This window comes from Stegostoma tigrinum, chromosome 31, assembly GCF_030684315.1.
Source record: "Stegostoma tigrinum isolate sSteTig4 chromosome 31, sSteTig4.hap1, whole genome shotgun sequence".
Lineage (NCBI taxonomy): Eukaryota > Metazoa > Chordata > Chondrichthyes > Orectolobiformes > Stegostomatidae > Stegostoma > Stegostoma tigrinum.
This window is the reverse complement of record NC_081384.1, coordinates 4,615,708-4,632,788: the sequence shown is the minus strand read 5'-3', so window position 1 is coordinate 4,632,788 and position 17,081 is coordinate 4,615,708. Positions and strand designations below refer to the sequence as shown.

Genomic DNA, 17,081 nt, shown 5'->3' with positions numbered 1-17,081 from the left:
TTTGTGAAATTATACAGCTTCCACAATAGCAGGGTCTCTGCATATCCCAGGTTCCCAATACATTTCTTAGAAACATGAAAAAGCTATTTGCTAATGTGACACAAAATTAGGGATGGCTTTCATGTGGGGAGAGGAGGGGGCAACATGAACCATTTAACTTACTTTTGTTTTTGGATTTAAAACCCAAACAAACCAGTAGTTTATAGGCCAGGCCAGAAACTAACCCACATAGCATTAGTTTATATGCCCAACCCAGTCTGGTAATGATTTAATCTGCCCATACCCAAGAATGCTGAGGCAAACTTTGCCATTCCGATAGAAGTTTGGGTTAAACCGCACAGTGTTGTTTCCAGTTGTCATGAGCTTGACCCTTGGTGGATGGATTGGATAGTCGGGAGGACAGCGAAACAGAAAAAGGAAAAAACCTCCTTCGTAAGGTGTGTCAAAGGGTCCTGTAATAAGTGCGTGAATCTGCAGGGAAAACAAAAGAGAAAAAATAGGAACGCCAATCAGAAAATGCTGCAGACCTTACTAAATGCAGGTTAAAATTCAAGTGTACACCAGCGATGCAGGTTTACAGTGGCAGTATCCCTACTTCTGGGGCAGAAGATCCGTGATCAAGCCCCATCTGCTCCTGACATGTCATTACATGTATAAACGGTATACATTAAATTGTGCCAATCAAAACAGTTTTTTTTTAATTACACAACTGGACTTTTCAAATTTCTATAATCTTATTTGTTAACCTCCCTGTGCACTTTACAAACAATTGACTGGAGAATGTAAGGATAAAGCAGGAAGGATCTGGGCTCAATTCTATGTGCTGAGCAACACCATTTCAACAGAGAAGAATAAGACCTATCTCAACACCTCAGGCCTCAGAATTGCTGGGTTACAGGTATGGAAGAAGGGAGGGGAACTGGATATCAGGGTGGCAATGTGACCCAGCAGTCAGCAAAGCTGCCTCACAGCTTCAGGGGCATGAGTTCAATTCCAGCTTCGGGCGGGTGTCAGTGTGGATTTTGCACATTCTCTCTGTTCGTTTCCTCTGGGTGCTCCATGTTCCTCCCATACTCCAAAAATGTGCAGGGTAGGTGGATTGGCCATGTTAAATTGTCCATAGCATCCAGGGATGTGTAGGTTAGGTGGAATAGATATAAGAGATGCAATGTTGCAGAGATAGGATAGGATGGCTCAGGGTAGACAGGTGAGTCTGGGTGACATGTTCTTTGGAGATTTGGCGTGGACTGCTTGGGCTAAATGTTCGATTTCCATACTGTAGGGATTCTATCAGCTGGAATTCCAGCTCGAAAACATTTTTCATCAGTGATTTGCTAAATAAATTCTACATGTACATACATACAAATTAGGAAATTAATTAGACAAATTATACAAAAATAAATCTGCAGCCCTTTAAGCCTGCTCCGTCATTCAGTAGGATGAAGGTTGATCTGTTACAGTTTTGAATTCCTATCTAGCCCCAACAACCTGATTATCCTGCCTAACAGCATCTATCCCTCTCAGTTTTAACATCCTGCCTCCACCACCTTGTGCATCAGTGCTCCAAAGATATGTAATCCTTAGGAAAATACTCACACCTTTGCTCTACAAGGGCAATGCCTAAATTTAAACAGTGTCAACTTGTTCAGAACTCATCCACAAAAGGAGATGCCCAATCAACTTTAACTCATTCACCTTGTCGAGACCATTCAGGATCTTATCTAATTCAATCAAGTCACCCCTCACTCTTCTAAACTCCAGTGAAAACATAGCGCAATCTGTCCGATCTTTCCTCATAAAATAAGCCTCTCATTCCTGGGATCAATCCAGCAAACTTTCTGAGAATCACCTCCAACGGATTTACAACCTTCCTTAAATTAGAAGGCCAAAACTAGCACCGTATACGAAAAGTGGCCTCACCAATGTGCCGCATAAGCAAAGCATCAGCTCATTATTGTTGCATTCAATTCCTCTCAGAAAGGATAGTATCCCATTAGCCCTAATTACTTGCCATAGCTGCATACACAAACTTTTTGCAACTCGTGCACATAAGCATTATCTAGGACAAAGCAGCCACTTGACTGAAACCCCATCCACCAACTTCATTCCCTTTACCACCAAATCAGTGGCAGCAGGATGCACTATCTACAAGATACACTGCAGGAATTCATCAAGGCTGCCTTGACAGCACCTTGTAAACCCTGACCTCTACTATTCAGCAGGATAAGGGCAGCAGATGCATGGAAATATTCTTTCATGCAAGTTCTCCAATAAGGCACATACTTGGAACAATATCGATATTTCTTCACTGTCACTGGGTCAAAATCCTGGAACCTCCCTTGCTAACAGCACTGTGGGTGCCTCTACAACTCCAAGAACTATAGTAGCTATAGAAGGCAGCTGAACACTATCCTCCAGGGCAATTAGGGATGTAATAATAAATCCTGGTCTAGCCAGTGATGTCCACATCACAAACAAATTTGATTCTACCCACAGATTTTGCCTAAGAGGCTGTGTATTTCCAGTATTGCGTTTATATTTCAGATTTCCAGTGTACACAATGGCCTTTTATTGTCGTAGCAATTTTGATGCCACATTAAATAATATTGCACTTTGTACTGGGTGGTACATTTTAGTCTCACCTTGGTCATATCTTGTGGATCTGGGACAACAAACATTCCTGGTGGAGGTTCTTTGTAAATAGACATGATATCCCTAAAGGACAGAATGAAGCACAATGTTAAAATACATTCAGTGTTAAGCTTGCAATAGAATGGATGCAAATGACATTTGGCTCAGACTTTCCAATAAAATTTCAAACTCACAATCACTACCAGCTAGAGGAAACAGGGCGGCAGATATATTGGAATATCATCACCTGCAAGTTCCCTCCAAGACATTCTGGAGAAGTGAATCTTAACTAGAAATATGCCATCATTAATTTAGTCTCGTTAGGTCAAACCCTGGAACTGCCTCCCTAACAGAGGAGCCAAGTGTTGATGGTCTACCTGAAGCACATGGACCACAGCTGATCAGGAAGGCAGCTCACTACATCCTTCACCTGGCCAGGCTCAGGCATTAAATGCTAATCAAGCCATGACATCCACGTCCCATGACTGAATAAAAAATTACAAAGTGGTGTAAAAAGGGTAGATACAGAAATGGGACAACACAGCATGGAGCTGGGGGAACATAGTAGGCTGGACAACATCAGAGGAGCAGAAAAGTTGGCATTTCAGATTGGGACCCTTCTTCAGAAAATTTTCTGACCCAACCCAAAACGTCAACTTTCCTGCTCCTCTGATGCTGCCCGGCCTGCTGCATTCCTCCAGCTCCACACTGTCTTGTCTCTGACTCCAGCATCTGCAGTTCTTGCTACCTCTGAGGGATAGAAATAGCATTTCCACTTCATCTCTCCTGAATGCCCTGACTTTGTGAAGCACAATTGTGCAGCCACTGTAGTCTCCTGTATTGTGGCTTTGTGACCATTCACATTAGCATGAAATGGCTATTCCACTATGGAAGGCATCACAAGCAGACTTCATCTTACTGTGATCAGTGCTTATATATGCAATTGCCAACACAGCAATCATTGCTAAGCAATCTATTCTAGTGAGCCAGAATGGAGTTCCCCATTTAGATGCAATTAACAGACCCATAACTATTTAGCAAACTATTGATTAGGCAGTCCTAGCAAGGAGACATCAAATCAATTCACAAAGTTGCCATTCATTTATATACAATTAAAATTTTGAAAATCTATCCCAATTCATTTCCCTGCCCAGGAAGACACCACAATTTAAGGGACAACTTAGTAGAACTTTTTAAAAAAATCAAGAGGATGAACAATTGTATACAGCTGAAGGTAGCAATGTCCACGGGTCGATTCAAAGGAATCAAAGGGTATAAGGAGAAAGTGGGAACATGATACTGAGTTCCATGATCAGCCATGATCATTATGAATGTTGCAGCAAGCTCAAAAGGCCTACTCCTGTTCCTATTTTGTATGTTTCAGATTCCAGATCACCTCAGAGCTTCTTGACCTGCTGGTCAGAAAATAACACTGCTACATTTTTAATTAAAACAAATTACAATTAGAAATCGTTGTGGAATCTTCAGACCCATTTATATGCCCACATTTCAAACTTCCAGTGTACAGAGGTTAACAGACATGTTGGATTGCAGCCAGGTAATTGCAAAGATCCTACATTTCACACAGGACTATCACAGGTGGCATCAGTCCAAATGTAGATGTTTCTGCCTCAAGCAAAGCAGTCAGGCTTCTTTATTTTAGTTACCATGGGGCTGCTCTCACTCATCAGCCAGGGACAGGTAACTCAGCAGACAGTTGCCACTGTTGAAAGTTAGCAAATCAGAGATTGGGAGCACTATGCAGCTTGAGCGTTACTTCTGTAAGACGCCCTGAGTCACTGGATATGTTAACGTCCCTATTTTTATTGTTCAGTGATTTTTGCTATTACATTCCATGCTGCACTCTATTTCTCGAAACAAGAAAAAAATTGGAGTCTCAAGGTTGCAAATTCTGTGCTTGTACTGAGAGAAAACAATTGAACACAGATACAAATTAGGGGTAGGCCACTCGGCCCATGACCCTATCCAATCAATAAGATTGTGGCTGATGTGATTGTAACCTCAATTTCACATTCCTATCTACTCCATTAACCTCTTCGTAATTTGTTTATTGAGAACCTATGAATGTTCAAAGACTTTGCTTTCATCATCTTTTGATAAATGGTGTTCTAAAGATTCATAACCCTGAGAAAAGACTTCTCATCTCTCTCATTAACGGACAACCCTCCCTTATAAAAGGCAGCCCTAGTTCAAGATTCTTCAAGAGAAAACCTGTTAAGACAGATTCCTGATTTATAAATCTCAGCTTAATTTATCAGGACACATTGATTAGTGGAACTCCCTAATCAGGTAGGCCATGGCTGTAACCAATAGGGATTTTCCATAAGCTTGGTGACCTATTTATTGCCTCCCATTACACAAGGTAATGAGAACCTTAGACCTACTCAAGAATTCTCATGGTAAGGTACCTTGAAAGCTAAAACAAACAGCTGAACCAAACAAGGTGGCGGGGGGTCCCTTGCTATGTCTCAAGAATGTAGCTCCCCCACCCACTCTGCTTGCCCTGGTTCAGCTTTCAGTCGACCTTGGTGGTGCTGCCTTTAAGAATTTAATGCATTTCAGTGAGACACTTCTCATCCTTCAAGAACATTGGTTCATTCTATGCGAGTTCTCCACCAAGAACAGTCCTCTCACCCGTAAGGACATCAAACTGTGTGCAGAGCTCCAAATGTAGTTTCACCAGGGCCATGAAGAATTTTGACCACACATCCTATTATACTGCAGCTTGCATCCTTGCCACAAAACAGGAGAATGCATACTATTTGCCTACCTAATCGTTTGTTGTACATGAATGCATATTTCCTGTGGAAACATTAAAAAACCCAACATTTCTGCATTTAAAAGTTTCCCACTATTTTAAAGCAGTACTCTGCTTTTCCATCCAGCCTGACAAGGTGGATAATTCAACAGTTTTCCCAGTTCCATATGCCTTTTCAGCTTCTGCGTGTCCTCCACGCAGCTTAATATATCATTGTAGCACATTGTCTCTCTGCCAGAAGGTTGTGGGTTCAAGTCCCACTCCAAGAGTTAAACACAAAAATCATAGCCAACTCTCCAGAACAGCAGAGAAGGTGCTGCACTTAGGAAGGTGCCCTCTTTCAGATGAAACATCATATGAATAATTCTCCTGCCCCAAGAGGGCATAAAAGATTCCTGACACTATTTCAAAGAGCAGCAGGGGAATTCACTGCAGTGCTCTGGGCAATATCAGTCAACATCACAAACAAAAGATAGTTTTTACCTCGTCATTGCTAGATTGCTATCTGGTAGACTCTGCTGCATGAAATCGTTATAACAGTAACAAGACTTCAAGAAGTACTTACGTTGCACTTTACTTTGGTTGCAAAACATATGTAAATGCCAGACTTTTATTTCTTGTTAACAAACTTCAATATATTACTCTTAGTCCCTTCATCTACATATTACTAATCAATCTGTTCAGAGATATTATTTTATACCTCTGCAGCATATCAGACATGAACCTGGGCTTCCTGGCTTAGAGTTAGAGACACTACCACAGCACCTTGAGAGGCCTTGGTCTCAAATAAATTCTTTTTCTTCAAATTTTGTTTAACCTAGTTTCTAATCAACCTGTACAGATGTTTTTACACACCTGTGAAGGAAGTGCGACTTGATACTGGGCCTCCTGTTCCAGGGGCAGGGACACTATTTCTGTGCCATGACAGGCTGTGGTCTCTTCAGCTATTTTAAAAAAATTAACCTATTTTCTTCTGATTAATCTGCTCAGAGATGTCAATACACATCTCTACAGCCAGGTCTCCTAGACTACGGGTAAGGATGCTATCACTGTTTCAAAAGAGGCTTTGGTCTTCGTCTAGGTAATTGATGTAGTTTGTAAACAGCTGGACCCCAAGTTCTCAATCTTATGGCATGCCATAGGTTACATTTCTGTTCCCCCAAACATGATCTGTTTTCTGCCTGTTGACTAATCTCATGGAACCAAATCTTGGTATGTTATGTTCTATTGCTGTCTAATTGTATTCATAGGTCACATTCAAAGCTGCGATGCTGCAGTGATCTTTTAAACACTAACTCACTTGTGGTACTGGTTGGACAAACATATAAACTGCATTCACACCAGGTGGATCTGCATAAAAGTCAGTTCCCAGCTAGGCATTTCAGTTATCCTATGAACCATAGAGAGAGGAAGCTTTAGTAGATATGTAACCAAAAAACTGCAGTTCTTTGCGGCATTGTTTATGTAAGAAAACAGATTACAATTCTTCCCTTGGCAACAAGAGGAAAAGATTTTCACAAAGCAAGTACTTCACTGCTGGAATGCTCTGCCTGAGAATGAGGCTAATGAAGAGGAAACTAAATTGTTACCGGAAAAGGAAGAATGCGCAGGGTTACAGGCGAATTGGTGAGCTGTTCACTGAGACAGCCTATATAGATATGATGGGCTGAACAGCCTCCTTCAATGCTGTAAAAATTCAATAGTATAACTCTCTGTGTCATTTGTTGGAATGGCAACAGTAATCCCACAGAATATTCAAATGAGTCATTCTAATATCTCTGTTATAAAGTTGTCCTTCTGGGTCTGGGCCCTACCCCTGTTGTTCCCTGTAACCCCCTCTAGCCCAACACTGTGCTCCTTCAGTTCTGGAAGATTTCCTTCAATCCACAACTGTCAGTACCTTCAAATGATTACACTCGAAGCTCTGGAATTCCATCAAAACATAACTCAACCCCCTGTCCTCCTACAGGATCCTCCTTGAAGGCTACTTCTTTGGTCAAACTTTCACCAAGCTGGCTTGTCGTCACACTTTGTTTGATGACACTGCTGCGAAGTATACTGGGATGTTTGCTGCTGCTCTTATTGTTGTTGTCCCTATTATGCTCTGAATGAACTTAATGCTCATTTAAATCTTTTGTCCCAACTGTAATAATATTTGGCCATCAGAGGGCCTCACTGTGTTATCAGGTTAATAGCGTGATTGTTAATACACTGACACCTGATCCAATAACTGGTTAAATGGAATTCCTTGTCCAATATAGTCGAATCTGCCAAGAGAATCAGAACAGCACTACTGACAGTTAAAATGAACTGTAAAGAAATTCTAAAACAGAATTTTGTTCACATTCTGCCATTTAAACTGCCTTCGATCATGAAGGAGAACACATTGACTGCTGTCTCTCCTCCATCATAATGGTGACTACATTTCAAAAATAGTGTGTTCGTTGAACAGTATTTTGGACTGTTCCAAGTATGTGAAAGATGCTCTGTAAAGGCAGGATTTAGGGTGGCCGTTTTGATCAAGATGAAATGTGCTGCAAAGGCCTCCTGAACCACACTGCTCTTGTTCTAGAAAGTTCTACAGTTGTCAGCAATGATTAAAACCTACCATTTGAGATTCCTAACAGCGAATTTAGGTCTAAAGAACAAATATTGTTTGAAACATTCAGCAGAACATTGGAAATCCTTCAAATTGTTGACACTGCCTTGGTCAACAATCAATTATGAAGCTCAACATTTGGGAATTTAAACGAGTGTTGAAGAGAAAAAGATCCCCACTCCAGCAGCCAAGGACGACCTGAAACCAGAAGTCCTTCACATTCAACACAAAGAAAGCAAAGATCAAAGAAATGGCTGAACCACGACCCTTTAATCCGGAGGAAAGGGGAGAGGACACAGGTCAGTTACTTACACTACTGAACAGAGTGAACGGAATAAAAAGTTAACTGCATTTCTTTGAAAGTGGGTGGGGAATCTAAGAAATTAGGAAGCAATACCTGTGGGGAGGATTGGGTTTGAAACGGGTGTGATTGGGGTTAGAGGCTGAATTGAAAGAAATGGTCCCCTCTCTGCCTCAGATTACTCAACACACCCCCAGTTTCTGCTCCCTCAGTCACCTGGCACTAGTCTCCTTCCCATGCTGGTTTCTGCCTACCCTTTCTACCCTTCCTCCATATTTAACTAGACACCCAATTTCAAAGTTTTGCATCTCTCCATACAAAAGTGAAAAAAGACATACAGAAATTGCACAGGGCTTATGCCCAGAGCAGCATGAACCGATTTTAATCTCTGACCTTCCTTCCAGGAAATGGAATGAAGGTTTACTACACTGGGAATAAGGGATTAACCTTTAAGTGATAGTGTGCCTATCATGTACACTACAACAATAAAATGACCTAATTAAACTATAAAATGCTTAAGGGAAGGTGCTGAGTAGCTATTTCCAGCTGGTTGGAGGCTAGACCTGACAGCTAGTGCCAGGCTAAGATATTATAAGCCATTTTAGACTGTGATAGGCAAACAATTCTTACAGTGAAACTATGGAGCAGAGAGAACCGGGGTGCTCAGCTATTGTGACTTTTCAAGACTCAGATCAGTAGATGGTTGGGTATGAAGGGAAAGTCCAGGAGGGTAGAGTGAAGGTAGAGGGTAGAGTGAAGGTAGAGGGTCTATCCACCTCCTCTCGCCCACTTCCTCCTGCTTTCACTCTTTATTTCTCAACATCCTCACCCTCCTTCATCCTTTTCCCCCACTCCCTTCCCCCACCGCCTCCCTATCGATCTTCATCTTCCAGTCCTCCTCCTCTAACCACCAGTCATTTTGTTCCACATCTTCCCTCTCTTCCTCCAACCATACCCTCCCCACCATCCTCACGTCCTTATGCTCTGCACCTCTCACATCCTTCCCAACCCTACCCCTTTCCTCCTCCACCCTAACTCCTCCCTCCTCCAACCTCTCCGTCTCTATTCCCTCACCCCCACCCACAGAAATGTAGCAGTTAGTTGACCATTTGACCTCTCAAGCCTGTTCTGCCATTCACTATGATCAGCCATGATCATTGAGCTCAATACCTCAATCCCTCCTGCTCCATGTATTCATTTGATCTCTTTAGCCACAAGAGGTATACCTATTTCCTTCTTGAAAACACAATGTTTTGACTTCAACTGCTTTCTGAGATAGTGAATTCCACAATGCTTACTGCTCTCAGGGTGAAATTTCTCATTTCAGTACTAAAAGATTTACTCCTAAACAATGACCCTTGGTTCTGGACTCCCCGATCATTGGGAATATCCTTCCTGCATCTCTCTCATTCCATCCTATTACAATTCTATAGGTTTCACAGAATCTCTACATTGGGAAAACAGGCCATTTGGCCCATCGTGACACATGGTCCCTCATAAGAGCATCCTACGCAAACCAACCGCACCCCAACACCACCACAATCCCCAATCCCCGCATTTCCCATGGCTAACACACCTGGCCTGCACACCCCTGAACACAATGGGCAATTTAGCATGGATAATCTACCTAACTTGCACATCTTTGGACTGGGAGGAAACCCACGCAGGCACTGTGAGAATGTGCAAACTCTACATGGACAGTCACCCAAGACTGTACTCGAACCCAGGTGTGTGGCGCTGTGAGGCAACAGTGCTAACCACTGAGCCACCATGCTGTCTGTCATTCTTTTAAACTCCAGTGAATGCTCTCATTGCCTGATGTATGAGGAGAGATTCAGTCAGCAGAGTCATGCAGCATAGAAAATGATCCTTTGGTTCAACTTGTCCATATCATCCAGACATCCCAGTCTGATCCAGTCCTTTCTGCACCATTTGCCCCATATCCTTCTAAACACATTATTGATATTCTCATCCAGATGCCTTTTAAATGTAACTGTACTGCCTGCACCACTATCTCTGGCAGCACTCTGCATACAGAATCACCCACCATGTGCAACCATTACAGATCAGGTCTTTTATTAAAATATTTCCCTCTCACTTAAACCTACACCCTAGCTTTAGATTCCCCAGCCTAGGAAAAAGACCTTGGCTATTCACCTTGGCCATATCTCTCATGATTGTATAAACAACTATAAGGTCAACACTCACCCTCCAACGCTCCAGGTAAAAGATCACAGCCTATTCAGCCTTTCCCTCTAGCTCAAACCCTCTCAGCAACATCCTTGTAAATCTTTTATGCACCTCTCAGGTCCTGGGATGGCAGGTATTGAATCAATTTGGTAAACCTTTGCTGCACATTTTCTACAGCATTCCTGCTCATCTAAGAAACCAACATTGCACACAGTATCAGAGATAATGGGAACTGCACATGCTGGAGAATCCAAGATAATAAAGTGTGAAGCTGGATGAACACAGCAGGCCAAGCAGCATCTCAGGAGCACAAAAGCTGACGTTTCGGGCCTAGACCCTTGCCCGAAAAGTCAGCTTTTGTGCTCTGGAGATGCTGCTTGGCCTGCTGTGTTCATCCAACTTCACACTTTATTATATTATATTGCACACAATATTCCAGGTGTGGCCTCACCAATAGCCTGTATAACTGTACCAAAATATCCTTGTTCCTGTAACCATATCTTCTTGCGGTGAAGACCAACATACAGTTTCCTTCTTTACTGCACCTGTATGTTTATTTTCAGCAATTGGCACACAGGGACACCCAGGTCTCGTTGAACAATTCCCTCTCCCAGTGTAAGTTATTCAAATAACAATCTGCCTTACTATATTTGCTACCAAAGTGAATAACCTCATATTTATCCACATTAAAGTGCATCTGCCACGCAGTTGTCCATTCACGCAACTTGTCCAAAATCACACTGGAACATTTCTGCATTCTCCTCACATAATTACCTACCCACCTCCCTGCCTCCCTTAGCACCTCCCACATCTACTTCTCCCCTCCTACTCTCACATCTCTTTCCTCCTCCCACCGCCATCTCTGCTTCCTTTCTTCTCTCACCCAATTTCCTTCCCTTCTTTGCCCTCCTCCCCTTCCCCACCCTATTCCCTCCTCCCTCCCTCCCACTTCCTCACTGACTCCTACTCCCTCCCTACTCCCTACCCCGTCCCCACAGCCCCCACTCCCTACCCACCTCTCTGCTGCTCTACAGCCCCTTCCAACTCCCTAGCCCCCTCTCCCCCTCACTACCTCCCTACTCACTACCTCCCTACTCCCTCCCCCCAACTCACTACACCCCTCTGTACCTCCCTACACCCCTCCCCAGACCTCCCACCTCCTCCCCCTGAACACCCTCCCCACTGCCCTTCCCCTGCCCACTCCCTCACCCCCTCTGACCCCCACTCCCTACTCCCCACCAACCCCCACCCCTCCCCACCTCCTACCCCACCTCCCCAGCCCACTCACCCCCACATTCCCCACAAACCCTCCTTCCCACTCACCCTCTCTCTCCCTCCCGCTCACCTCCCAACCTACTCCGTCACCCTCCCCCCAACCTACTCGGTCACCCTCCGCCCACCTACTCCCTCTACTCCGTCATCCTCCCCCCAACCTACTCCATCATCATCCCCCCAACCTACTCCCCCTAATCCGTCACCCTCCCCCCAACTCCCTCCCATTGTCTCTCTCCACGCTCCCTGGGCTCTCTATCTGTCGCTTTCTCTCTCTTTCTTGCCAATCTCTCCTATCCTCCCCGCTCTCTCTTTCTTGCCAATCTCTCCTATCCTCCCTGCTCTCTCCCCAGCTCCCTGCTCTCTCTTTGTCGCCCCCTCTCTCCCTTTCTTACTCCTCTCCTCCCTGCGCTCTTTCTCGCCCCTCTCTCCTATCCTCCCCGCTCTCTCCCCAGCTCCCTGCTCTCTCTTTGTCGCCCCCTCTCTCCCTTTCTCACTCCTCTCCTCCCTGTGCTCTTTCTCGCCCCTCTCTCCTCCCCTCCCCGCTCTCCCTCTTTCTCGAACCCCTCTCTCTTTCTTGCCCCCCCCGCACCTTTCTTGCCCCCCCCACCTCGTCCCCGCAACCTTTCTTGCCCCCCCTCCTCCCCACAACCTTTCTTGCCCCTCCACCTCCTCCACTCTCCCTTTCTCGCACCCCACCTCCCCTCTCTCTTTCTCGCACCCCACCTCCCCTCTCCCTTTCCTGCGCCCCCCACTCTCTCCCCTCTCCCTTTCTCGCCCCCCTCTCTTTCTCGCCACCCTCTCCCTCCACTCTCCTCCCCGCTCGATTTCTCGTCCCTTCTCTCTCCCTTCTCCTTCCCGCTCTCTTTTTGCCGCCCTTTCTCTCCTCTCCTCCCCGCTCTCTCTCCCTCGCCCCTCCCTCTCCGCTCCTCCCCGCTCTCCCTCTCCTCCCCGCTCTCCCTCGCCCCTCCCTCTCCTCCCCGCTCCTCCCCGCCCTCCCTCTCCGCTCTTCCTCGCCCCTCCCTCGCCCCTCCCTCCCCGCTCCTCCCCTCTCTCCCTCTCCGCTCCTCCCCTCTCTCCCTCGCCCCTCCCTCTCCGCTCCTCCCCGCTCTCCCTCTCCGCTCGCCCCTCCTCCCTCTCTCCTCGCCCCTCCCTCTCCGCTCCTCCCCGCTCTCCCTCTCCGCTCCTCCCCCGCTCTCCCTCGCCCCTCCCTCTCCGCTCCTCCCCGCTCTCCCTCTCCGCTCCTCCCCGCTCTCCCTCGCCCCTCCCTCTCCGCTCCTCCCCGCTCTCCCTCGCCCCTCCCTCTCCGGTCCTCCCCCGCTCTCCCTCGCCCCTCCCTCTCCGCCCCTCCCCGCTCTCCCTTGCCCCTCCCTCTCCGCTCGCCCCTCCCTCTCCGCTCCTCCCCGCTCCCCACGCTCGCCCCTCCCTCTCCGCTCACCCCTCCCTCTCCGCTCCTCCCCGCTCTCCCTCGCCCTCCGCTCCTCCCCGCTCCTCCCCGCTCTCCCTCGCCCTCCCTCCCCGCTCTCCCTCGCCCCTCCCCCTCGCTCCTCCCTCTCCGCTCACCCTCCCTCTCTCCGCTCGCCCCCTCCCTCTCCGCTCCTCCCCGCTCTCGCTCGCCCCTCCCTCTCCGCTCCTCCCCGCTCTCCCTCGCCCCTCCCTCTCCGCTCCTCCCCGCTCTCCCTCGCCCCTCCCTCTCCGCTCCTCCCCGCTCTCCCTCTCCGCTCCTCCCCGCTCTCCCTCTCCGCACCTCCCCGCTCTCCCTCGCCCCCTCCCCCTCCGCCCCTCCCCGCTCTCCCTTGCCCCTCCCTCTCCGCCCCTCCCCGCTCTCCCTTGCCCCCTCCCTCTCCGCTCCCTCCCCGCTCCCCGCTCGCCCCTCCCTCTCCGTTCCTCCCCGCTCCCCCCTCCCTCTCCCGCTCCCCCCTCCCTCTCCGCTCCCCCCTCCCTCTCCTCGACCCTCCCCTCCTCCGCTCGCCCCTTTGCTCTCCGCTCCTCCCCGCTCTCCCTCGCCCCTCCCTCTCCGCTCCTCCCCGCTCTCCCTCGCCCCTCCCTCTCCGCTCCTCCCCGCTCTCCCTCGCCCCTCCCCCTCGCCCTCCCCTCTCCGCTCGCCCCTCCCTCTCCGCTCGCCCCTCCCTCTCCCCTCCGCCCCTCCCTCTCCCTCGCCCCTCCCTCTCCCTCGCCCCTCCCTCTCCCTCGCCCCTCCCTCTCCGCCCCTCCCCGCTCGCCCCTCCCTCTCCGCTCCTCCCCGCTCCCCGCTCGCCCCCTCCCTCTCCGCTCACCCCTCCCTCTCCGCTCCTCCCCGCTCTCCCTCGCCCCTCCCTCTCCGCTCGCCCCTCCCACTCCGCTCCTCCCCGCTCTCCCGCTCGCCCCTCGCTCTCCTTGCCCCTCCCTCCCCGCTCTCCCTCGCCCCTCCCGCTCGCTCCTCCCTCTCCTCGCTCGCCCCCCCCTCCCTCCGCTCGCCCCTCCCTCTCCGCTCCTCCCCGCTCTCGCTCGCCCCCCTCCCTCTCCGCTCCTCCCCGCTCCCCGCTCGCCCCTCCCTCTCCGCTCAACCCCTCCCTCTCCGCTCCTCCCTCGCCCCTCCCTCTCCGCTCGCCCCTCCCTCTCCGCTCCTCCCCGCTCTCCGCTCTCCCTCGCCCCTCCCGCTCGCTCCTCCTCCCTCTCCGCTCGCCCCTCCCCTCTCCCGCTCGCCCCTCCCTCTCTCGCTCCTCCCCGCTCTCGCTCGCCCCCTCCCTCTCCGCTCCTCCCCGCTCTCGCTCGCCCCTCCCTCTCCGTTCCTCCCCGCTCTCGCTCGCCCCTCCCTCTCCGCTCCTCCCCGCTCTCCCTCGCCCCTCCCTCTCCGCTCCTCCCCCTCGCCCTCCCCGCTCCTCCCCGCTCTCCCTCGCCCCTCCCTCTCGCTCCTCCCCGCTCTCCCTCGCCCCTCCCTCTCCGCTCCTCCCCGCTCTCCCTCGCCCCTCCCTCTCCGCTCCTCCCGCTCTCCCTCGCCCCTCCCTCTCCGCTCCTCCCCGCTCTCCCTCGCCCCTCCCTCTCCGCTCCTCCCCGCTCTCCCTCGCCCCTCCCTCTCCGCTCCTCCCCGCTCTCCCTCGCCCCTCCCTCTCCGCTCCTCCCGCTCTCCCTCGCCCCCTCCCTCTCCGCTCCTCCCCGCTCTCCCTCGCCCCTCCCTCTCCGCTCCTCCCCGCTCTCCCTCGCCCCTCCCTCTCCGCTCCTCCCCGCTCTCCCTCGCCCCTCCCCCTCGCCCCTCCCCGCTCTCCCTCGCCCCTCCCTCTCGCCCCTCCCTCTCGCCCCTCCCTCTCCGCTCCTCCCCGCTCTCCCTCGCCCCTCCCTCTCCGCTCTCCCTCGCCCCTCCCTGCTCTCCCTCGCCCCTCCCTCTCCGCTCCTCCCCGCTCTCCCTCACCCCTCCCCTCTCCGCACCTCCCCACTCTCCCTCTCCGCTCCTCCCCCTCTCCTCCTCGCCCCCCCTCCCCCTCGACCCCCACCTCTCTCCTTCTCAACCCCCTCCTTTTTCCTCCTCGACCCCCACCTCTCCCTTCTCGTCCCCCCCCCTCCCCCCTTCTCGTTCCCCCCCTCTCCCCCCTTCTCGTCCCCCTCTCTCCCCACTTCTCGACCCCCCTCTCTCCCCACTTCTCGTCCCCCCCTCTCTCCCCACTTCTCGTCCCCCCTCTCTCCCCACTTCTCGTCCCCCCTCTCTCCCCACTTCTCGTCCCCCCTCTCTCCCCACTTCTCGTCCCCCCTCTCTCCCCACTTCTCGTCCCCCCCTCTCTCCCCACTTCTCGTCCCCCCCCTCTCCCCCCTTCTCATCCCCCCTCCCTCGTCCCCGACTTCTCGTCCCCCCTCTCTCCCCCGCTTCTCGTCCCCCCTCTCTCCCCACTTCTCGTCCCCCCCTCTCTCCCCACTTCTCGTACCCACCTCTCTCCTTCTCACCCTGCCCCCCCCATCCCTTCTCACCCTCCCACCGCTCTCCTTCTCACCCTCCCCCCCCTCTCCATCTCACCCTCCCCCCATCTCCATTTCACCCTCCCCGCATCTCCATTTCACCCTCCCACACTCTCCTTCTCGCACCCTCTCTCCTTCTCGCCCCCACTCCCCTCCTCGCCCCCGCGCTCTCTCCTCCTCGACCCCCACCTCTCCCCTTCTTGCCCTCCCCCGTCTCCCCTCCTCGCACCCCCCTCCTTCTCGCCCAAGCCTCGCCTTATCGCCCCCCCCCTCCTTCTCTCCTTCACGCTCCCCTCCCCTTCTCGCCACCCCCTCCTTCTCGCCCCACCTCTCCTCTCCAATTTCTCAACCTCTCACCCCACCTCTACTTCTCGCGCCCCTCTCTGTCTCCTCCTCGCCCCCCTCTCTCTCTCCCTCTCTCCCTCACGCCCCTCTCACGCCCCTCTCTCTCTCTCTCTCGCCCCTCTCTCCCTCTCGCCCCTCTCTCTCTCTCTCCTCTCGCCCCTCTCTCTCCCTCTCGCCCCTCTCTCTCCCTCTCGCCCCTCTCTCTCCCTCACGCCCCTCTCTCTCCCTCACGCCCCCTCTCTCTCCCTCACGCCCCTCTCTCTCTCCTCTCTCTCCTCTCGCTCTCGCCCCTCTCTCTCTCGCTCCCTCACGTCACTCTCTCTCTCTCTCGCTCTCGTTCCCCCACTCTCTCTCGCCCCCCTCACACTCTCGCCCCCCCCCTCTCTCTCTCTCGCCCCCCCCACTCTCTCTCGCCCCCTCTCTCTCTCTCTCTCGCCCCTCTCTCTCTCTCTCTCTCTCGCCCCTCTCTCTCTCTCTCAGCCCTCCCTTCTCTCTCTCGCCCCCCCCTCTCCTCTCTCGCCCCCCCCTCTCTCTCTCGCCCCCCCTCTCTCTCTCGCCCCCCCTCTCTCTCTCGCCCCCCCCTCTCTCTCGCCCCTCGCTCTCTCCCTCGCCCCCCCTCTCTCCCTCGCCCCCCCTCTCTCTCTCTCGCCGCACCCCCCTCTCTCTCACGCCCACCCCCTCTCTCGCTCGCACCCCCCTCTCTCTCTCCCTCGCCCCCCCTCTCTCTCTCCCGCGCCCCCCCTCTCTCTCTCCCGCGCCCCCCCTCTCTCTCTCCCGCGCCCCCCCCTCTCTCTCTCGCCCCCCCCTCGCTCTCTCCCTCGCCCCCCTCTCTCTCTCCCTCGCCCCCCCCCTCTCTCCCTCGCCCCCCCCCCTCTCTCCCTCGCCGCCCCCCCTCTCTCTCTCGCCGCCCCCCCCTCTCTCTCTCGCCCCCCCCCTCTCTCTCTCGCCCCCCCCCTCTCTCTCTCGCCCCCCCCCCCTCTCTCTCTCGCCCCCACCCCCCTCTCTCTCTCGCCCACCCCCCCTCTCTCTCTCGCCCC

The 17,081-nt window shown here is 51.9% G+C and overlaps 1 protein-coding gene across 1 annotated transcript in view; it reads right to left on the bottom strand.

The window, feature by feature from the left end:
• The window catches only part of ube2z (ubiquitin-conjugating enzyme E2Z), an 84,998-nt gene that overhangs the window by 17,233 nt on the left and 50,684 nt on the right, over positions 1-17,081 (bottom strand). Inside the window, exons 2-3 of the mRNA XM_048560606.2 lie at positions 2,643-2,715; positions 284-471 (exon numbers count right to left, since the gene is read on the bottom strand). Of these exons, the coding sequence (XP_048416563.1) occupies positions 284-471; positions 2,643-2,715 (261 nt within the window). The remainder of the gene's footprint in view (positions 1-283; positions 472-2,642; positions 2,716-17,081) is intronic.